This window comes from Equus quagga, chromosome 7 (genome assembly GCF_021613505.1).
Source record: "Equus quagga isolate Etosha38 chromosome 7, UCLA_HA_Equagga_1.0, whole genome shotgun sequence".
In the NCBI taxonomy this organism is placed as follows: domain Eukaryota; kingdom Metazoa; phylum Chordata; class Mammalia; order Perissodactyla; family Equidae; genus Equus; species Equus quagga.
Window position 1 is genome coordinate 18,012,620 of NC_060273.1, and position 23,881 is coordinate 18,036,500.

At 39.4% G+C, this 23,881-nt stretch overlaps 1 protein-coding gene and 1 pseudogene across 2 annotated transcripts in view; one reads left to right on the forward strand and one right to left on the reverse strand.

Moving 5' to 3' along the window:
• Window positions 1-23,881, reverse strand: part of COG7 (component of oligomeric golgi complex 7) — an 83,680-nt gene that overhangs the window by 38,596 nt on the left and 21,203 nt on the right. For both annotated transcript variants that reach the window (XM_046666399.1, XM_046666398.1), the window contains 3 exons: window positions 13,848-13,930; window positions 12,966-13,088; window positions 2,923-3,121 (listed from right to left, as the gene is read on the reverse strand). In XM_046666399.1, coding sequence (XP_046522355.1) covers window positions 2,923-3,121; window positions 12,966-13,088; window positions 13,848-13,930 — 405 coding nt within the window. The remainder of the gene's footprint in view (window positions 1-2,922; window positions 3,122-12,965; window positions 13,089-13,847; window positions 13,931-23,881) is intronic.
• Window positions 17,969-18,050, forward strand: LOC124243152 (uncharacterized; annotated as a pseudogene).

The window sequence follows — 23,881 nt, forward strand, 5'->3', positions numbered from 1 at the left end:
TATTCTTCCCAAAAATGTTTAATTTAAATCTAATCATGAGGAAACAATCAGACAATTCCAGAATACGGGACACGCTACAAGAATGTAGACTTCTACTCTGTATCCTTCAAAGATATCAGTGTCATGAAAGACAAAAGAGAGATGAGATGACTGTTTCAGAGTAAGAGATTAAAGAGACAGGACATACAAATACAATGTGTGTACACCGATTGCATCTTAATGGGAAGAAGAAGTGGGGAAGCAGCTATAAAAACTTATATGGAACAAGTGAGAAAACTTCAATACAGATTGTATACTAGGAGACAATATTAAATCAGTACTAAATTTCTTGGGTTTGATAATGCTAATAAAATATTCTATTAAAGACATATTTAGGTATACACACTCATGTAAAATCTGTATATGTATATAATTCAAAATACTGTTTCTGGATGGTAAGTCAAGAATGACCTTTTTCCTTCCTTGTATTTTCTGGATTTTTCTATAATGAATACATATTGCTCATTAATTATAAAGTAACAAATTATTTAAAAGATTTACTTTCGATTGCATAATCTTTTATATATTTTGAATTATACCATGTACATGTATTCATTATTAAAATAGAAAATATGTCAAAGGCAAAATATAAAGTTAGAAAATATATCTGCAACATACTTGATAAACAATGGGAAAAAACTCTTATTATGTAAGGATAAATTTTTAACATTGGTTACTTCTAGCAAGTGGGATTATAAGACTTTCATTTTGTGTGATGGATTTCTATATCACGAATTTTTAGAACATGTACTTTGTTGCTTTTTATAATATATTTAATAATATATTATTTTAAGTAAATTGCACTTATATATTAACCAGAAATAGATTAAACTCTCAAACAGAAAAATAGGCAAAAAAATAAGCAATTCAAAAGAGAAAAAATATAATTTTGATAATAAATTTTCAAACTTGCTGGTAATCAATGAAATAAAAAATTAAAATGATATATCATTAATTGTCTAAGAACCTGGCAATGATGGGGAAGAAAAACAAGATAGAGTCTAGCGCTGGAGCTGGCATGGGGGAATGGACACCCTGATTCACTACAGATATACATGAAAATAGGTAGAAGCCTCTTAAAGAGCAAAATATGACAAATATTTTTAAAATGTTCATTTCTTAGCAACTGTAATTTTTAAACTTATCCTAAGGAATAATCAGAGTTGGGCTCAAAAATTAATGTATAAAGGGGACGGCCCTGTGGCCTAGTGGTTGAGTTCCATTCGCTCTGCTTTGGCAGCCTGGGTTTGGCTCCCGGGCACAGACCTACACCACTTGTTGGCTGCCACACTGTGGTAGCAACCCACACAGAAAAAAAATAGAGGAAGACTGGCAACAGATGTCAGCTCAGGGCGAATCTTCCTCAGCAAAAAGGTTCAGAGCAAATCTCCCTCAGCAAACAAAATAATAATAAAAATGTGTAACATTGTTCATAACAGTTTTATTTACAATAGTGAATAAAAAAATTAAAGTAAGCCATAGTTATCAAGTGGTCATTAAAAACCATTCCTTAGGAAAACATTTAATGACATAAAAAATGCTCATATTATTTTGACCAAAAAAGAGAATATAAGATTGTATACAACCAATATTTTAAAATATGTATATGTGTGAGTATGTGTATATATGGAAAATGTATATTTTTATTTTAATTACTAAGATGAAATATAACAATGCTGCCAGTGGCTCTCTCTGAGTGATAAAGTTATGGATCATTTTTATTCTCTATTATTTTTATTTTTGAGTCTGTTTGCAAAGTATTTTTATATTAAAATAGACTTTTTCGAAAACCTCAGTAGGAATCATTAAAACTCTGAACTTCCAAGGCTGACAAAGCCCTTTTGCATCTGGTTCTTGGGAGGCTGGTTCTCTCTTTTTCAATAAAGTCCATCACGAGTGGGAGGAAGGCAATCTGTTCCTTGCCCTTCTTCATTCCACCCTGCTCCAGCAGGACGCATGGCCTAAACACTCTTTAGCCACTTGGACAACGGCATCCTGGTCCCCTGGAAGCTGACCACATCCACTGTGCCTCTCCCATAACCAAGGCCTGACCACAGAGTGTGCCAAAAACACCTATGAATCATCAGGAACCCGAACAACAAACACACTCCCTGGAATGTACGAGGTAATTATACATGAATGTAATTAAAGAGAATAACTATTAAACAAACCAAGTTAGTGACACACAGCAGCCAAATGGTAGAACAAGGCCTTCCTGAAGTGATTTCCTGATTTGACAGCAGCATGCGTCAGGAGGTCTGTGTTACTTAAAAGTTTACGATGCTTTTAACATAGACGGAAACCAGCTGGGGAAATGTCACCCCTGAACTGTTTGCCCAAATGGGAACAAGAAGTGCTCTGCTCTCAGATGCAGCTGGGAAAAGCCCATCTTCCCTATAGCTACCCTTCGTCCTAACATAGCGTCCCTGCCTCCTTAAAAACCTGCTGCTGCCCCATCTAAAAGCTACTCTAACCCATTTGTTCTCTTAAACTTACTTCTTAAGTTGAACTGTCTGAGGTTTTATGATGATTTGAAATGGAAGAGGACACTACCCTCTCAATGTAACTTGCTGCCAACTCATTGCCACTAATGCCCACCTGCCTCGTTCACATTCTAAGCCCCTGTAGAAGTGTCCATCACTTCCCCAGAGTGTGTAAAGCACCTCGGCAGCGCTAGTGCTAGGTAAACATATTAAGCAACAACTATTTCCATAAGAGCAATGTTTTCATGGAAAAGCCTTCCATATCTGTTGAGAAGGAAAACACTGATCCCTTTCATTTCTGTAAAATCAGTCACCTGAAAAGGCAAACAAACCCAGGCCCCAGAAGCTTCAAAAAGTGTGAGTAAAGACAAACAAGAGAGCTGGGAGGAGGAATGTTTACGTGGGTGGGGAAGCAGTGCCATCTCCAACCCCTTGGCAAAGTGGGCGGTGGCATCGTAGAACTCCAGCAGTTTGGTGAGCTCCAGCTCAGGTGCTGCCCGCTCCACACCGGAGCTGAGGCAGATGGGCAGAGAGGGCACCAAGGCCCCCAGGGTCTGAATCAGCAGCACAGTCACCACCTCGTGGGGGTTCTTGAAAACCTGCAGTGGGAGAGAGGGACCTGCGTCAGCAACCGGGAAAAAACAGGAGCATACCCTTTAAAGCAGCAGTCTCCTGGACGGCTCGAAGGAATCCCTCCGGTGTCCAGTCAAGAGCTATAAGCCCCAAGTTTTCCTCACTGCAAATGTGAACATGCTCAGAAAGCCAAGTAAACTGGCAGGCCCTGCAACTTGTCCAGAACAAGTGGCTACTTCCTGTCTACCACTCGCTCCAAGTGCCTATTTTCAAATCAATTAAATGTAGTATTTAGATGGTCAGCAAAAATTGGCTAGAGAGAGGATTGTGAAGATGACAAAGCAGAAATTGGGAGGGTATGGAAGGAGGGGAACAAAACAGAATTAAAGAAGAGTAATTCACTGAATCGGAGTTGGAGGGCCTTTAAGCAGATTTGCAGACCAGCCTGCAGCCACCTCTCCTCTTGACACAGGTCTTCAGTGAAGATGGATTTATCTTTTACTCTTAAGGACCACCAAGAATAGTGTATCCAGAGCCTTTTAGATCGTAGATTCACTTATTCATTGAGGCTTTTTTTCCATTCTATATACTACAGATATCTTGGACAAAACTTGGATAATGGACGCAGTGAATTTAGAGAGGGATTCTCATCGACCCCCACTGTTGATTAAATGCTTTCTTATAACATAATTCAAATATGCACAAACATGAAATAAGATATAAGACTGTTCTTATGTAACTCTAAGGTCAAAAATATATAAGTTTAAAAACGTACACGCAACAAATTCAAAATTTCGTTAGAAAATACCATAAGATAAATAAGAATGAAAACACTACATAGCAAAACTTATGGGATACCACAAAAGCAAAGCTAAGAGGTAAATTTATAACTGTAAATACATACATTAAAAAGAAGAGATAAATCAATGACCTAACTGTACACATTAAGGAACTAGAAAAAGAAGAACAAACTAAACCCAATGATAGCAGAAGGATAGAAATAGTAAAGATTAGAGCAGAGATAAATGAAACAGAGAACAGAAAATCAATAAAGGAAATCAATAAAACTAGAAGTTGGTTCTTTGCAAAGATCAACAAAATGGACAAATCTTTACCTAGATTGACTAAGGAAAAAAGAGAGAAGACTCAAATTACTAAAATCAGATGAAAGTGGGTAATACTACCAATTTTACAGAAGTAAAAACGATTATAAGAGAATATTATGAACAATTGTATGTTAACAAATTAGATAACCTAGATGAAATGGACAAATTCCTAGGAATACAATTTACCAAAACTGACTCAAGAAGAAATAGAAAATCTGAATAGACCTCTAACCAGTAAGGAGATTGAACTGGTAATCAAAAACTTCCCAACAAAGGAAAACCCAGAACCAGATGGCTTCACTAGAAAATTCTACCAACATTTAAAGAAGAATTAACACCATCCTTCTCAAACTCTCCCAAAAAACTGAAGAGGAAGGAACATGTTATGGTCTGAATTGTGTCCCCCTCAAATTCATATCTTGAAGTCCAAACTCCCCCGGTACCTCAGAATGTGACTGTCTTTGGAGGCAGGATCTTTAAAGAGGGAATTAATGAGGTAATCCGGGTAGGCCTAATCCAATCTGATCTGTGTCCTTATAAGAAGAGGAGATTAGGTCACAGACACACAGAGGGAAGACCACGTGAAGACACAGGGAGACGCAGCCGTCTGCAAACCAAGGAAAGAGGCCTCAGAAAAAACCCACCCTGCCAACACCTTGATCTTGGACTTCTAGCTTCCATTCAGAATTGGGAGAAAATAAGTTTCTGAGCCAGCACTGATGGCCTAGCAGTTAAAGTTTGGCATGCTCCACTTCGGCGGCCTGGGTTTGCTTTCTGGGTATGGAACCACACCACTCATCTGTCAGTAGCCATGTTCTGGCAGCAGCTCACACATAAGAACTAGCAGGACCAACAACCAGAAGACACAACTATGTACTGGGGCTTTGGGGAGGAAAAACAAAAAAAGAGAGGAAGATTGTCAACAGATGTTAGCTCAGGGCAAATCTTTCCCAGAAAAAAAAAAGAAAAGAATTTCTGTTGTTTAACCCACCCAGTCTGTGGCATTCCATCATGGCAGCCCTGGAAAATTAACACAGAACACTTTCTGACGCATTCTATGAGGCCGGCATTACCCTGATACAGAAGCCAGACAGACACTAAAAGAAAATTATATACCAATATCCCTTATGAATACATATTCAAAAACCCTAGACAAAATACTGGTAAGCCAAGTTCAGCAGCACACTAACAGGATTATCACCATGACTGAGTTCTCTCCAGAATGCAAGATGGTTCGACATATGAAAATCAATCAATGCAATACATCACATTAACAGAATGAAGGAAAACACATGATCATCTCAATTAATGCAGAAAAAGCATTCAACAAAATTCAACACCATTTCATGATTAAAAAATTCAGTAAACTAGTAATAGAAAGGAATTCCCTCAATATGATGAAGACCATATAGGAAAAACCCACAGCTAACACAATACTCAATGGTGAAAGAATGAAAGCTCTTCCCCTAAGATCAGGAACATGACAAGGATGCCTGCTTTTGCCACTTCTATTCAACATATGGCTCTAGCCAGAGCAACAGGACAAGAAAAAGAAACAACAGGCATCCAAATTGGAAAGGAAGAAATAGTTATCTCTGTTCACAAACGACACAATCTTGCATGTAGAAAACCCTAAAGAATTCACACACACACACAAAAAAACTGTTAAAGAGTTAATAAACAAATTTAGCAAAGTTGCAGGATACAAAATCAACATGCAAAAATCAGCTGCATTTCCATACACTAGGAATGAACAATCAAAAAGGAAATTAAGAAAACAATTCCACTTACAATATCATCAAAAAGAATAAAATACTTAGGAATAAATGTAACCAAAGAGCTGAAAGACTTATACACTGAAAACAATGAAATGCTGCTGAAAGAAATTAAAGACGACAAATAAAATGGAAAACATTCCATGTTCATGATTTAGAGGATTCAATATTGTTAAGATGGCACCACTCTCCAAAGGGATCTACAGATTCAATGCAATCCCTATCAAAATCCCAATATGCTTTCTGGAGAAATAGAAAGACCCATCCTAAAATTCATGTGGGATTTCAAGGAACCCCAAATAGCCAAAACAATCTTGAAAAAGAATAACGTTGGTAATCTCACATTTCATGATTTCAAAACTTACTAGAAAGCTACAATAATCACAACACTGTGGTCGTGGCATAAGGATAGACAAATAGCCCAGTGGAATAGAATAAAGAACCCAGAAATAAACCCTCACATACATGGTTAAATGATTTTCAACAAGGGTGCCAAAACCATTCAGTGGGGGAAAGGACAATCTTTTCAACAAACGGTGCTCAGAAAACTGGATATCCATATGCAAAAGAAAGAAGTTGGACCCTTACCTTACACCATACACAAAAACTAACTCAAAACTAATCAGGGAGCTGACCCTGCGGCCAAATGGTTAAAGTTCTGTGTGCTCTGCTTCAGTGGCCTGGGTTCACGGGTTTGGATTGGGGCACGGACCTACTCCACTCATCAGCCATGAAGTGGAGGCATCCCACAGACAAAAAAAAACTAGAGGAGGATTGGCACAGATGTTAGTGCACAGCAAATCTTCCTCAAGCAAAAAAAGAGGAAGACTGGCAACAGATGTTAGCTCTGGGCGAATTTTCCTCCACCAAAAAAACCAAAAATTAACTCTAAATTAATCAGATGTAAACATTAAGAGTTAAACTATATGGGGCCAGCCCCGTGGCCGAGTGGGTAAGTTTGTGCACTCCGCTTCGGTGGCCCAGGGTTTCACGGGTTCGGATCCTGGGAACGGACATGGCGCCGCTCATTGGGCAACACAGAGGTGGTATCCCACATGCCACAACTAAAAAATATACAACTGTGTACTGGGGGGCTTTGGGGAGAAAATTTAAATCTTAAAAAAAAAAAAGAGCTAAACTATAAAACTCTTAGAAAAAAACATAGGGGGAAATTCTCATGACCTTGGATTGAGCAATACTTTCTGAGGCATGCACCAAAAGCACAGGCAACAAAAGAAAAAAATAGATCAATTGGACTACATCAAAATTTTAAAATTTTGTGCATCAAAAGGCACTATCAAGAGAGTAAAACAACAACCCACAGAATGGGAGAAAATATTTGCAAATCATACATCGGATAAGGGCTTACTATCCAGCATATAAAAAGAACTCCTACAATGCACCAACATAAAAACAAACAACCCAACTTAAAAATGGGCAAAATACTTTAATAGACATTTCTACAAAGAAGATAATAGAAATGGCCAATAAGCACATGAATAGATTATAATATCATTAGTCATTAGGGAAATACAAATCAAAACCACAATGAGATACCACTTCACACCTACTAGGATGGCAATTACCAAAAAAATGGAAATGACAAGTGTTGGCTAAGATGTAGAGAAATTGGAACCCTCATGCACTGCCAGTGGAAATGTAAAATGGTGCCGCTGTTGTAGAAAAGAGTTTGGCAGCTCCTCGAAACATTAAAGAATTACAGTATGATCCAGCAATTCCATCCCTAAGTATATATCCAAAATTGAAAACAGGGACATAAACAGATATTTGTACACCCATGTTCACAGTAGCATTATTTACAATAGCCAAAAGGTAGGAGCAATCCAAGTCTATCAACAGATGAAGGGATAAGCAAAATGTGGTAGACACATGCAATCGAATATTATTCAGCCTTAAAAAGGAATGAAACTCTGATACATGTTACAAAATGGATGATGCCTGAAAACAATTTGCTTAATCAAATAAGCCAGAGACAAAAGCACAAATATTGCATGATTCCACTTATGTGAGCTATCTAGAACAGGAAAATTTATAGACAGTAGAACAGAGGTCATCAGGGGTTGGTGGAGAGGCGAATGGAGAGTTATTGCTTAATGGGTACAAAGTCTGTTTGGGATGATGAAAATTTCTAGAAACAGATCGTGATGACAGCTAATCAACATTGTCAATGTACTTAATGACACACAACTGTACACTAAAAAATGGCTAAAATGGTAAATTTTATGTTATGTATATTTTACTACAATAAAAAAAATTTTTAACTATAAAACCAATAAAATTCAAAATAAAAGGACAGACGAAGATGATGTTGTACTGCAACTGAACTGCCCTTTCATCACTAATTTGATCTGACTGTCACAGGAAGTTCTTTTGAGTTCAGCATTGTGGTGTGTGATGAGAATTCTCACACTGCTTCTCTCTCTGTTCAAACACTAAGAAGACTTTAAGATGGCTATGGCATTAAACAGCACTGACTCGACACCACCACTTATATAAGTGTTGAGTTTGTCTCTATTGTTTTCTCACTGGCCCCCAAAAGGACAGGGGTACCCACGTGACTATCAACACAAATGCACGCACTGAAATCGCACAGCAGCAACTGGTTATAAAGTGGTCATGTACACAATCCAAAAGATGCTTATATTTTTTCCCAAATTATTACCAAAATGGAAAACAAATTTTTTAAATTCTCTTGGAAAATTCACAAAACTTCAACAAACACCTTTGTAGTTTGATAAACCTCCCTGTAAGAGTCTGAGAGAAAGAAATAAAGAACCCAACAAACCCAACAAATAACAAAACAACCAATTGATATTTCCTGAGCAACAGTCTCCCAATGATCTACTGGATGTCCCCATTAAGCTGAGCCACTCTCACTTGGAATTCAGAAGTATCCCAAATTGGAATTCATTATTTCCTCATTGACCTCCCCCAGACCTGTTTCCCTCAACTTCCCTATTTCTGTCAGTAGCATCTCCACTCAACCAGAATAAAAACCTCGCTTTTGACTTTCCGACTTTCAGTCCCTTTGTCATTTGCCAGGTCATAACAAAGGTTCACTCTTGAACTGGATGCCTTTTACTCCGTTACCGCTACCCTCCTAGACAAAGCTTCCTACCTTGTCTCCAGTCTTTCCTCATCAAGTCACCCTATACACCACCAACAAATTCACTATTTTTAAATGTTACTTTAAAATTTTACTTACGTTTTAGATGTTTAAATATCGCAAGATTCACAAGTTATTAACATCTTGCCACGTTTGCTTTATCTCTATCACAGATATCACGACATATCACCTCAGCATGTATTTCTTAAAAACAAGGGTATCCTCTTACATTACAACACTACAGCTAATCAAACCCAACCTTGATGTAACACCTTTACCTACAGTATTCCATGTTCAAACTTCCCCAACTATCCCTTTAATGCCCTTGATAGCTTTTTTGTCATCATGCAGAATCCAATCAAGGATCACACAATTACATTTAGTTGTTAATTTTTTTGTCTCCTCCAATTTGAAAACAATTCCCCAATTTTTTTTTCTTTGATGACATTGACATTTTTGAAGAGTCCAGGACAGTTGTTTTGCAAAACTGTCTTTAATTTGAATTTGTCTTTGTGTTTCCTCATGATAGCATTAGGGTTAAGCCTTCCTGGCGGGCAAAATATATAGGTGATGTTTTGACACCAAAGTCATTCTTAAAATAGTAATGTCATCATTCACTTATTGCTCCAGAGTCTCATCATCTTCTAGAGAAAGCCAAACTCCTGTGGCTTAAATTCAAAGTTTCTCCACTGTATGTTCCCAGTCCCTACACACATAGTTGCACCATACAAACCCTCCTCTCCAGCCAACACACACCCCTCACTAGCCCCCAAACACGCTCATGTGAGAGAATCATTAAGACCTTCAGATATCGCCCAGTCCAACTTCCTCATTTGACAGAGGAAACATTTTACTACAAGAAAGGAAGGGACCAAAGGAAGAGATGAAAACTATTCTTGTCCAGAAAAAGAAATCCTGACTCCTCTCTATGTACAGTGAGAAAGGAGTGAGCAATGAGTATCTACTTCACTCATCTCCTACTTAAATGACCTGGGGGCAGGAGGAGGAATTAGACTAAATACCTCTAGAAGAGTTCTAATTGGTCAGTCAGCTGAAACCATTAGGTTATATCCTAGAACTTCAGCGGCATTTTTTTACGCATGTTTCAAATAAAGCACGCTGGGTCCCTTACACTCAATGGTGTCCCTTTTCCTTTAAAGTGATCTGGGACAAGGGATTTTCTGGCTAATGGCCAAAGAATAACCAAAAAGTTCACAGACTACAAGACCAAACTTACCAAATAGGGCTACAACATTAACCTTAATAGCCCACGCAAAAACAATCGGACTCTACCTCACACTATATACAAAAATCAATTCAAGATGCACGATAGACCTAACTGTGAAAGCTAAACAAGCTTTTAGAAGAAAATGTAGAAGAATATCTTTGCAACTTGGGGGTCGGTAATGGTTTCTTAAGACACAGAAAGCAATAACCACAAAAGAAAAAACTGACAAATTAAGTTTCATCAAAATCAATATCTCTGCTCAAGCCATAAACTGAAAGAAAATATCTATCAAATATATCAAACAAAGGACTTGTATCCAGAATATATAAAGAACTCCTAAGACTCAATAAAAAGAAGCAAATAACCCAATTTTTTTAAATGGGTAAAAGACCTGAACAGACACCTCACAAAGGAAGATATAAGCACATGCAAAGATGCTCAATATCCTTAGTCATCAGGGAAATGCAAATTAAACCCACAATGAAATACTACAACACACCCACCAGAATGGCTAAGATTAAAGAAGACTGATAACATCTAATGTTGGCAAGGATGTGGAGCAATCACAACTCTCACACACTTGTGTTGTGGAAGTGTAAAAAGTACAACCACTTTGGGAAAATGTCTGGCAGTTTCTTATAAATTTAAATATGCACCTACCCTAAAACTCAGCGATTCCATTCGTAGGTATTTACACAAGAGATATGATATGAACAAGTGTATTGACAAAAAAACTTTTAGAATAATGTTCAGAGCAGCTTTATTCCTAATAACCCAAAACTGAAAACAGCCCAGTGTCCAACAATAAGAGAATGAATAAACACACTGGTATATTCATGCCACATAATAGTGTTCAGCAATAAAAAGGAAGAAACTACTAATACACAAAACATGAATAAATCTCAAAAACAGGCTGAATGAAAGAAGCCTTACCAGAAGAACACACACTGTAGGATTCCATTTATATGAAATTCTAAAACAGGCTAAACTAATTTATGGTGGAAAAAAAATCAGACCAGTGGTTACCTTCAGGGATGTTAGTGCAAAGACTGGGAAGGAGCATGAAAGACCTTTCTGGGGTGATGGTATTGTTCTGTATCTTGACAGGGGATTAGGTTACACAGGTACCTGCATGTGTCAAAACTAATCAAATGGCATATGTAAGACCATTGCATTTCACAATTTTACCTCAAAATAAAACCATAAACAAATATTAGCTGGTTGATATGCCTGATGTTTGCAACTTACTTTGAAATGACTCAAAAAAATAAGATGGGTCAATGAATGGATAGACACATGGATAGAGGGATAGATCTGTGATAAAGCAAGTACAGCAAAATGTTCACTGTCGAACCTAGGAGGTGGGTACATGGGTGTGCACTGTACAAGTCTTTCAACTTTCCAATATGTTGGAAAATTTTCATATTAAATTACTGGGGAAAAAATTCTGAAAGAGACAGATTCACCCTGGCGCCTTTGGTTTCCTTTCGCACTATATTGACCTTCAGGAGATGACAGCCACCTATCATGCTTACATCTGGAAAGAAAATGGGCCATGGGCCAATGTATAAATTAGCACAAACTCACATCTTACAAAATTTGGGATGAGGCCCCAACACAAGTCTGAGAAGCCTCAATTCTTTTTCTTAAATGATGAAGGACATTTGTATGCATGGACATGAACTGCATTTATCCTTGTCATACAAGCAGTAGAAGAGGCAAGGACACACAAATGAGTATGGACAGACAGGGTCATTGAAGACTGACGGTTACGTAAAAACTGTGAAACTGCTACAGGAGGTTATTTCTTGTTTTGAGTTTTTGTTGTTTGTTTTTAAGTCTGAATTAGGTTGGTTCAAGGAGAAAGAAATAAGGATGGAGAAGAGTGCTTTAACCACCTTGAATGACAAGACCCTGTACAAGGAACTCTCTCCAACTACAGTCAAGTTCATTCCAGCAAATGACTGATGAACATTTGAAGGGTGATTCACAGCTAATCTTGAAAAAAATATAACAATCCACACCATAAACAGGCCAGTCAGTCATTACTCTAAAAGAGGGCCTAGTGCACCTCCTGGCATCAAGACGAGGGACTCACTCATACCCTTTCTGCCTGACAATGCCCAGAGACTTTGGGAGAGTGAGTGACGCAGAGCTTCCATTTGAAGTGAGGGTCCCCCTCTCCCCTGCATCAGAAGATGCCTTTAAAATGAGACTCTTCCTCTAACTCTGGTGCACTGTGAGAACAAGGGAAACTAACTTTAGGCCAGGTAAATTTTACCCGAAGTTAAGATAAAAACAATCATGTTCACTCAAACACCACCTGACTAAGGGCCTCCTGCTTTCAGATCAGAAGATAATGGCCTTCAGGAATTCCAGGCTCCCTCACAGAACAAGCAACATTGTCACATTAGATTCTATTTAAGATACCGATAAGAGTGATAAGAAGAGTTTTAAGGAGACCTAAAGTTTTACTGCCTTGTGTGTCAAAGCATGTCTTTTAACCCCTTTGGTGATGGCAGCAAATGGGGAGGGTCTTCAAGGAGGTTCTTTTGCTCTGCAGTTGAGAGAGACCATACCCACTTGCTTGTGACCCCGGGCTTTGCTCTCCCTAGAACCCAAATGAGCTGTTACCTGCGTAGCCCATTGGCTTTGCGTGTGCCAAGCACCGAGCAAGGCGTCGTAGAGCCCAGTGAGCTGCCGGTCCAGGGGGAGCTCACTCTGACACAGCTCTTGCCAGGCTGCTAAAAGCGGGACCTGCAGAGGCAGAACAAAGGGCCTTACTGGGTACACCCAGCCACGCTGCCTGGTGAAACTGCCCTGCCCTTTGACCAAGGCCAGGGTGTTACCTCTGCCTATCACCCCGGGCAACCTGCTTCCCACTGATGGCCACTCACTTCAAACGAAGGCAGAAAAACGCATTTACAGTCACCCGCTCTGATCATCTCTCAAAGTTGGAATCTGTTGCCCTCTAAGTGATCCTTTCTCTTTCTATTGTGCCCCCAAAGCATGGCAGTGTATGTCCACTCAGCACGCTGCCACTCTTCTGAACAGACCTTAGAGGTGTGCTTCAGCTTCACGTCCTAACACTCCCGCTTAAAAGACACATGAGCATTGGACCTGAAGGAATTAGGTTGGCCCAAGAAGCTGGCAAGGTTTTTAAAAGTAACTTAACTTCAACGAGCCTTGAAAATACGTGAAATTCTTATGCCATAATAAAGCTTAAGACATGAATCTCCCTTAGAAGACAAAAATGGGAAAAATTAAAACAACTTTTCAGTCGGTAAATGAAATCCAGTTATAAATACAAGAGAGGCTAAAATCGATTGATTATTCTTTTTCCAACTGACAATTAAATGAATCTATAGGCTGGACCAAGAGCACCCCCTATCGGCTAATTAAAGGAAAGAGACCAGAGGACGAGGAGGCAAACATTTTTACCTTCGAGAATGAAACTGGGATTCTGTGCCCAGGGTTATAAGCATTCCACAATCATAATCACTCACAGCTTCTCACCTTGTGACACTTGTAGTAATATGCAAGAAGCTGGGGCATCCGGTCAATTTCAGTAAAAATTTTCACAAACGCTTTGGACTGATCTAAAGGAAAAAATATAAAACAAGTTCATACTGTTAGCAGGTTTTCTGCTGCAGCCAAGAAAAAGAATTCTCCAGGATAAACGTGGATATATATAAGCCAGGATTCAGAAGTTCCCACCTAGACAATGAATTAACTCATGCATGGAAATCGTAAAAACGAAAAATTTAAGGGCAGAACACATGACTCAATCAGACCCATAAGCTCTGGCTTGTTTAGGATAATGCATCAACAAGCATCATTAATATAACGAAGATTATACGTCAGCAAAGTAATCGCTACATATGAATAGAAAAATGAGTTCAGGTCAGGGAGGGGCCGGGGCGGGGCGGGCTGGGCTGTAAATCGGAGGAGGCTCGCTCTCGGATTGTGCAACGGCAGGGTGAGCTCCTCCTTCACTTCTGTGCTTGCGGCAGCTCACCTGCCTCACCTTGTCCTGGCCTGACTAGAAACAGGATGCCAGCAATAGAAGAGTATCGAAAATAAGCATGAATCGACCTCATTTTCCAGGCGAGGACACTGCAGCCCAGAGAGCTGTAGCCACCTGCCGCTGAATGGCAGGACGGCTAAACTGTAGTACAGGTTGAACCACATGAAAGTCCTGCTACTCAATCATTTCTGATCTACAAAAACAACAATTTCATACAGCACAACTGAATCCTTATATGAACTAAAAAATACTGACACAGGGGCCGGCCCGGTGGCGCAGCGGTTAAGTTCGCACATTCCGCTTCTCGGAGGCCCAGGGTTCGCGGTTCGGATCGCCGGTGCGGACAGGGCACCGCTTGGCGAAAGCCATGCTGTGGTAGCTGTCCCACGTATAAAGTAGAGGAAGATGGGCATGGATGTTGACTCAGGGCCAGACTTCCTCAGCAAAAAGAGGAGGATTGGCAGTAGTTGGCTCAGGGCTGATCTTCCTCAAAAAAAGAAAAAAAAATACTGACACAGGCAGACCTTCTGTCAGGTGTCAAGAGCAAATCATGCTCTTTACCGCCCCCAAGGCCTTTGGATTTACTATATCTGGAATGATCTTCTGGCTCTCTGTGTGGCTTTCATCTTACTAGAAGGGTCTTTCCCAATCGGCCTACCTAAATTAGGTTCCCCCTGCTATTCCCTATCATATCTTCCCCTTCACAGAACTAATCACAATCTATATTATTGTATTTAGTTACTTGTATAACAGCTTATCGTCTTTCTCACCCTCGGAAATGTCAGCTCCATGAGGACCATGACCTTTCCTGTCTTGTTTCCCTGTTCTTAGAAACTAGCACAGCAAACAGCAAGTACTTAAAAAATGCAGTAAATTAACGATTGTTTTAAACAGCATTGTTTTTCAGCATTATAAGCAGCATGCATGGTGGAAAAAATGGAAAACAGAAAAAGAAGAAAAACTGCCTATAATCCTATCACACTGTTAAATATTATCAACATTTTGGTGTATATTCAAAGAGTATTTTTACAAAGAAAGTGTTACAATGTGTCCTGCTCTAAATATATACTCACAATTTAAAAAATTTCTATCCAACAGAGCAGACTTTGTTATTTCTTGAAACAAATAATAAAGCATAATTTGCCAACATAGCAAACCCATTTACTAAAAGCATTATAAAAACTTGAAAGTAATAATATGTGGGGAGGCCAGCCTGGTGGCATAGTGGTTACGTTTGCACGTTACGCTTTGGCAATTTGGGGTTCCCCAGTTCGGGTCACAGGCGTGGACCTATGTACCACTTTTTGAGCCATGCTGCAGCGGGCATCCCACATTTAAGTAGAGGAAGATGGGCACAGATGTTAGCTGAGGGCCAATCTTCCTCAACAAAAAGAGGAGGGTTGGCAGTGGATATTAGCTCAGGGCTACTCTTCCTCAAAAAAAAGAAGTAATACTATGTGGGTCTTTAGCCCTTATAGAGGAATTCCATTTTTTCAAGATTAGTACATTAAATTAAACAGACAAATTGGTAAAACTGGGGGAAGTTCCTGATTCGGACAACAGAAAGAAACAGGAAATCCACTTTGGCAACCACTGAAGGACTTCCAGACTCCTGCCAATATGCCCAATTCAATTCAAAAACACCCCTGAGCACCTGCTGCTGCAGGGCTTCCTGCCGGGGACCACAGGGCCTTGTGGTAGACTTGTTATTTCTGCAACTCCACACCTACTGCCCTTCTTCTGCTAACAGAATTCTGGTTTTTCTCTGGGGAACTGTGCCTCTGCCTCCCATTCTCCATCTAAATATTTCCAGTGGAGCTGACTCCACTCGTGGCTCCAGGATGTGACCCAGGTCTGGCCAAACAGGGCCTCAAGTGATCAAATGCAATCAAGATTAATTCTGGAAGCCCTTCTTGAGCTGTGAGAATGGACGCCTAGAACCGCAATGGCCACCACATAAAGAGTGTGCCTGGAAGTAAAGCTAACACACAGAGAGACAGAGCCAAGAAATGAAAAGAGAGGGAGACTGGGATCTAATGACATCGTTTGTGCTCCTGGATCAAGCCAGGCCGGCAGCAAGGACTACACCTGAATGTCTCAGTTCCATAAGCCAATGTATTCTAGTTTTTTTCCTTTATGCCAGTTTGAGTTGGGTTTCTGTCACTTGCAACCAGAAGTATCCCAAACTGATACAAGTCTAACGTGAATAAGATGTGGTCCCTAGTCTCTATTTCATGTACCCAAAGTGCAATATATATGGCCAAGAGGTTCTTACCATGTCATATTAACAACTGACTTTTAATTACAAACAAAAAACAAACAATCTTATAGCACCAATAGGAAGCAGCATGGACATTAACAATAAAAAGTAAAAAAGTTCCCCCAAATTCACTTATATTGCTTTTGCCTATGATTTCACATTCTACTTAGACATAAGGAGGTATTTCTTACAAAGTGCCCTGCACATAGGAGGTATGTCATAATTACCCCTTAAATGAAATAAACATATAGGAAAAAATGCTCCTAAATCTCTCCCTAAAACATTTCGCCCACTATAGCAGTGCGCACAACTTCACCCTGTTTCCTCCTAGGTATAGACGGCAGGCAGCACGCCCTTAGGCAGGTGCCAGAGAGAGCTGTCCTTCACCCTTCTCTGACTCTCGGTTGCTCATTTTCCCTGAAGAAAGAGAAAATCTGCTTGAATGTGGGAGTAAACACAGTCAGAGGTGAGGATAATATCAAAGGCCTCAATGCGCAGAGTAGGCAATAACACTAAAAATTCACTGTGGCTAAGCCAGCTGTCCCACTTCCATTCACAGGACTTCTTCCAAAGCTTTTCCATTCACGTAACCTCACTTTAACCTCAGTACTACCCTACGAGGTCAGAAGATGGAGAATCTGCCAACAGAATAAATAAGCTGATCTAGATCACACAACTAGAAGAGCCAAGACCTTGATCAGGTCCCTGAGACATCATCTAACTTCTGCGACTTGTCCGAAACAACAACTGACAAAGCAGTTGAAATTTAAAGCATTTTTCCCTTAGATCTTTAAAGACATTGCTCCATTCCACTTCAGCACAGACCTCTGCTAAACTAATTTTTGCTACTTTGTAGGGGAATTTTTGTTTTTGAGGAAGATTAGCCCTGAGCTAACATCTGGCCCACCTTCCTCTATTATTTTATATGTGGGACTCCTGCCACAGCGTGGCTTGACAAGTAGTGCATAGGTCCACACCCAGGATCCGTACGGGTGAACCCTGGGCCACCGAAGCAGAGCACGAGAACTTAACCACTATATCACGAGGCTGGCCCCAGCAGTTGAAATTTAAGACTTTAAATCTCAGATCTAGCAAACAATCCCAGGAGCTGTGCTTGTCCAGACCAGAGAAGAAGAGAGCTCCAGAAGGAAGGCCTCTAGGGAAAAGGGAGAACTCAGAAGAAGGCCCTATTCCCATGACACAGCATTTGGAAAAAACTAAGGAGTATGGATGGCAGGAAGAAGGAGAGGGAAGAAAAAGGCGATCAGAAACTTCAGGACAAACACGTAGCTTAATAGGAAAGGAACCAAAAACCTAGTACATGACCTGACTCTGCACAAATGAACTACTGTGCTGTATGAAAGGAGAGAAGGTTAGCACTCCCTTTGACAAGCGTGGCTCTCAGGCCTGACAACATGCAACAAGCATTTATAAAGTGATGATAATTTAAACACTATTGATTTAATTAAAAAAATAATGGTATGGGGGAGAAGGGGGAAGGGCGGGAGGAGTGGAATGACAATTAAATCCTGAGCTATAACACTAAAAATCAATAGATAATGCCTAAAATTTATACACGAAAAAATATAATAATAAATTTATTATGCAGAAAAATAAAGTGAAATACCAGAGAAAAACAGCTCTAAGGATTTTAAATGGTGGCCTCCTGGGATGGGGACTGGGGAACAAGGCAGGAGAGGAAGAGAATGCTACTTCTCCCTGTAAGACCTTCGGTACTATTTAACTTCTCAGTACTGCAAGGGATGGGGAAAATTAACCGAATTCAAGGAAAAGGAAAAGGAAACCAACGAACTCATATGCAGGTCTGGACTTCCAATTTGTAGTTTAGCTAAATCTGCTGAGCTGCAGGGCTTTTTAGAAATGATGCAGCTCTCAATCAAGCAGAGTCTTCAGAAGTCCCTTCTTGGCCTTTTGGGAATTACTCCCTCTGGACCACTGTGAGGACTACAGGGTCTTGCATGAGAGGTCCAAGAGAAAGGAAGGGATGTTCACTGAACGCTCCTCGGGACCAGGAGCTGCACACCTGCTGTCTCTAATCCCCACAAGACTCGTATGGTGCATATTCCACCCTCATTTTACTGAGGAGGAAACTGAGGTCTCACTGCTAATACAAGCAGCCCAAAGATTTAAGACTAGGTCTGTCCAAAAGCCAACACTCCTTCCACTCTGCCGCACCTCAGGGGACTTACTAATAAATTCACAGCCATGAAATTATTTCCTGAATAGAAACTCCTCAATCTGTTGAAGGCAAACTACGCTCTGCCCCCAGCCTTCCTTTCCAGCCTCATCTCTGACCACTTGCAACATTCACTCCACTAAAATGGGTTTAATTACTATTCCCCAAACAGTCCCAGTTTTCCTATTTCTATACCATTCAAATATATGTTGTTCCCTCTGCCCCAAATGCTTCACTTCACCTATCAAAATCTTAGACCCATGGCAAAATGCTCATGCTACATTGCTAAGTGGGGGCAAAAAATAGATACAAAATTGTATATACTCAATGTATATATTTTCCTTAAAAGGTATATGTACACAAAGGGAAAAAACTGGAAGAAAATGCTAATAGTCATCGCTGCGTGGTAAGTTTACTAGTAAATCATTTTCTTCTTTATATTTTTCAAATTTTCAATAATCTGTATTAATTTTATAATCAAAACCAATTTAAATAGTTTTTAAATTCAGTACCTTTCAAGATTCTGCACATATATTAGCTCTTTCATAAAAACGTCCTCAATTTTCCCTCATCCTTTTCTTCACCCTGGGAATTGCCTAAGGCAATTTTCACATTCTGTTATATACTAAAATTATTTGCATACTTTTTCTCTCCCAGCCTCACCCTCAACCAAGCTATAAGGTCCTTGGGATAGCAACCATATCTTCTTCATCTTTGTATTCCCTGCTGTTTTTCACATAATTAATATTTGAAAATAATATTTATAAATCAGTTATCCCTTTGAAAATTCCTACTCTAATTATACCAGATGGGAACTATAAAAAAGCAAACAAACTGAACTCCTACATATTCACATATTTGGTGATTTGAGGAATAAGTAAATAATTTGATAAATATCAGCATTCCACACATAGCAATGGGTTCTGAGAGCCCAGTTACGGGTCTAATATCATGTAGTTTCTTACATATCTCCCCAAGGGCAGAGGAAATGACTAAACCAAGTATTTTCAGCTTACTGCTGAAAAGACAGGCAGGCAGTTTCAGTGCGGTCCCTCAACACACTGCAGCACCGCCTCTGGCTCTCATCTGCCCCCTTCTGGCCAAAATGTAGATGCTGCGGTCTTAGAATTAAATTAAAAAGAAGGAAAGAAAAAAAAAAGGAAAAAACGCCGAGCTAACGGGTGCCCAACTGTTTTAGATCTGCTTTGTTCCCCTTCATCTCTTGGAAGCCCAATAAACTTCTGAGAAGGAAAAGCTGTAACAGCAACCACTGTGGAGACAACCCAGCTAAACTTCAGAGACCCGCCAGCAGATCTCAATTTAACTGGCAGAAATCCATAAATTAGAAAATGACTATTTGCCTTTAAAAAATGCTTACTATTTTCATAAGATCACTTAAGTAAATGAACCTTCCTGCTACATGTAAAATTATACTACAAAAAGTTGCTTCAACAACTGAGTTCATTGGTTGTATAAAACGAACTAGGCCTGTATACTTGGAGAGTGTCAGTCTGGAAAAGGGTAATATGCTAGGGATGTACTAATTTATCGGGGATTTCCCTTTAAAAACTGATAGATAAAGAAGCAGCTTGGCCTTCCTGGAATTAAAGAGCACATTACTTTTGGCGGGGAGGGACCCTTCCTGATACTCACCAAAATTAACCACCAAAAGAAAAACCCAATACCACTCACTGATGTTGAAGCCAGAAAAATGTCTGTACTACGAACTTCAAAGGAGGCCAATCAGATATTCGATCATCTTGGCCCCAGATGAGTGGGGAGACTGGGAGAACCCCAAACGTAAGCATGGAGTGTGTGGTAGATGGGTAAAGGCCCAGAGCAAAGGGAAGCCTGGGCAAGGCGTGGGAAGAAGGCCCGGCTGCACTTCAGCCCAGCAGTGGGCACAGCCCACAGGGCTGGAAAGTGCCTTTTTCCCCCTTCTGAATCAGCATCCTGCCTACAAAGAGCCGGGTCTGGAATCAAGCCTGATTCAAACTTGTGAACGAGAACTCAAATACAGCTTACCCCCAAAACCAAAGCCCATGATCCTGACCCAGAGGGCATCATTCAAACCTGATGACAGCTCCAAGGAGCCAACTCACCCAGAAGGAAAGGAAAACCACTTAAATTCATGGAGCCCCCATCTCCCCCCAACTCCTACTTCCCAACCCCACGTAACTGGATGAACACCTCAACCACACAACTGAGCTCCAGGGGTCTGTAGTTGCAACAAATCCATGAGAAACTGTGAGGAACAAAGCTGCCAGACGGTGACTTTCCAAAGGCCTAGCTCCTGAGCTAGAATCCTGGTAACGAGGACCAACAAATGGGGAAGATGTGGAATGAAAAGGCTGGCGATGAGTAATGAAGCCCTTCTCTTTAGGCAACTGCAGAGCACAACGGAGAACGGAGCCTTTAAACCAAGGGAGAGAGAAAACCTCTCAACAAAGCCCAGGAAACGAGGAGGGGCTTCCAAGGAGATCCCATGCACACTATTTTTCAGGAAACAGCAGGCCCAGAAAAAAGCACCCACATACAAATATGAATCAACAAAACACTCAACGATGGGACCTATGTAAAAGTCTCCAGGGGGGGGGAAAGAAGAAGAACAGAGCATGCAGAAGGTGCATCAAGAGAGCACTTTGAAAACAACCAGGGAGAGAGAAGGAAGCAGAGGACTTGAACACCACTATAAACCAATTAGACCTAACAGACGTACAGAATACTCCACCCAGCAACAGCAGAATGCACATTTTTCTGAAGTGTCCATGGAACGTTCTCCAGGATAGACAATATCTTAGGCCAGAAAACAAGCCTACATAAATTTTAAAAGACTGAAATCATATAAATCATACAGTGTTTTCCAATCACAATGGGATAAAACCAGAAATCAACAGAAGAAAGAAAACTGGAAAATTCACAAATATGTGGAGATTAAAGAACAAACCCTTTTTTTTTTTCCCCCAAGATTGGCACCTGAGTTAACAACTGTTGCCAATCCTCTTTTGTTTTTTTCTGCTTTTTTCTCCCCAAATCCCCCAAGCACATAGTTGTGAATATTTTTTTAGTAACAACAAACTCTTAAACAAACAATGGGCCAAAGAAGATACCACAAGGGAAACTGGAAAATATCTTGAGACAAACGAAAACAAAAATGCAACATACCAAAACTTACAGGATTCCACAAAAGCAGTACTAAGAGCTAATTTAGAGCTGTAAATGCTTACATTGAAAAAGAAAGATCTCATATCAACAACCTAAACTCTGCATCTTAAAGAACTAGAAAAAAGGACCCAAAGCTAACAGAAGAAAGGAAATAATAAAGATCAGAGCAGAGATAAATAAAATAGAGAATACAGAAACAAAAGAGAAAAATCAACGAAACAAAGAGTTGGTTCTTTGAAAAGATGAACAAAATTAACAAACCTTTATTTAGATTCACTCAGAAAAAGGCAAAAGACTCAAATAAAATCAGAAATGAAAGAGGGAACTTTTTACTACCAATTTTACAGAAATAAAAAGGATTATAAGAAAGTACTATCAACAATTATACATCAACAAAATGGATAAACTAGATGAAATGGACAAATTCTTAGAAAAACACAACCACCAAGACTGCATCATGAAGAAACAGGAATTCTGAATAGACCCAAAACTAGAAAGGAAAATGAATCAGTAATCAAAAACCTCTCAAGAAAGACAAGCACATCAGATGGCTTCACTGATGAATTGTACTAAACACTTAAAGAAGAATTAATGCCAATACTTCTCACACTCTTCCTAAAACTTGTAGACATCACAACCTACAGACCAATGTCCCTGATGAACAGTGATGCAAAAATCCTCAACAAAATACTAGAAAACCAAATTCAACAGCACATTAAAAGGATTATGCACCATGAGCAAGTAGGATTTATTCCTAGGATACAAGGATGGTTCAACATATGAAAATGAATCATTATAATAATATACCACATTAACAGAATGAAGGAAAAAATCCACATGATCATCTCAATTGATGCAGAAAAGCATTTGATAAAATTCAACACTTTCATGATATAAACACTCAACAAACAAGGCACAGAAAAAAACTATTTAGACATAATAAAGGCTATATATGAAAAGCCCCCAACTGATAGAAGACCATTTCAAACTTTTCCTCTGAGATCAGGAACAAGACAAGGATGCTTACTTTTGCCAGTTCTATTCAACTTAGTACTAGAAGTCCTAGCCAGAGCAATTAGGCAAGAAAAAGAAATGAAGAGCATTCAAACAGGAAAGAAGGAAGTAAAATTACCTTTGTTTGCAGATGAGATAATCTTATATATAGTAAACTCTAAAGATTCCACAAAAGAACTAATAAGCAAATTCAGCCAAGTTGCAGAATACAAAATAAATACACAAAAATCAGTTGTGCTTCTATATACTAACAATGAACAATCTGAAAAGGAAATTAAGAAAACAATTCCATTTATAATAGCATCAAAAAGAATAAAATACTTACGAATAAATGTAACCAAAGAGCTTAAAATCTTATACACTGAAAATGAGAAAACACTGCTGAAAGAAATTAAAGAAGACACAAACAAATGGAAAGACATCTCCTGTTCATGGATTAGAAGAATTAATATTGTTAAGATGGTAATACTACCGAAAGCAACCTACAGATTCAATGCAATCCCCATCAAAATCCCAACGGTATTTTCAGGAGAAACAGAAAAATCCATCCCAAAATTCATATGGAATTTCAAGGGACCTCAAATAGCCAAAACAATCTTGAAAAAGAAGAACATTGGTAGTCTCACATTTCATGATTTCAAAACTTACTAACAGCTACAATAATCAAAACAGTGTGGTACTGGTATAAAGACATATAGCCCGATGCAATAGGATAGAAAGCCGCAAAATAAACCTTCACATATGTGGTCAAATGATTTTAAATAAGAGTGTCAAGACCATTCAATGAGAAAAGGACATTCTTTTCAACAAACGGTTCTCAGAAAACTGGATATCCACATGCAAAAGAAAGAATTTGGACTCTCACCTTACACCACATACAAAAATTA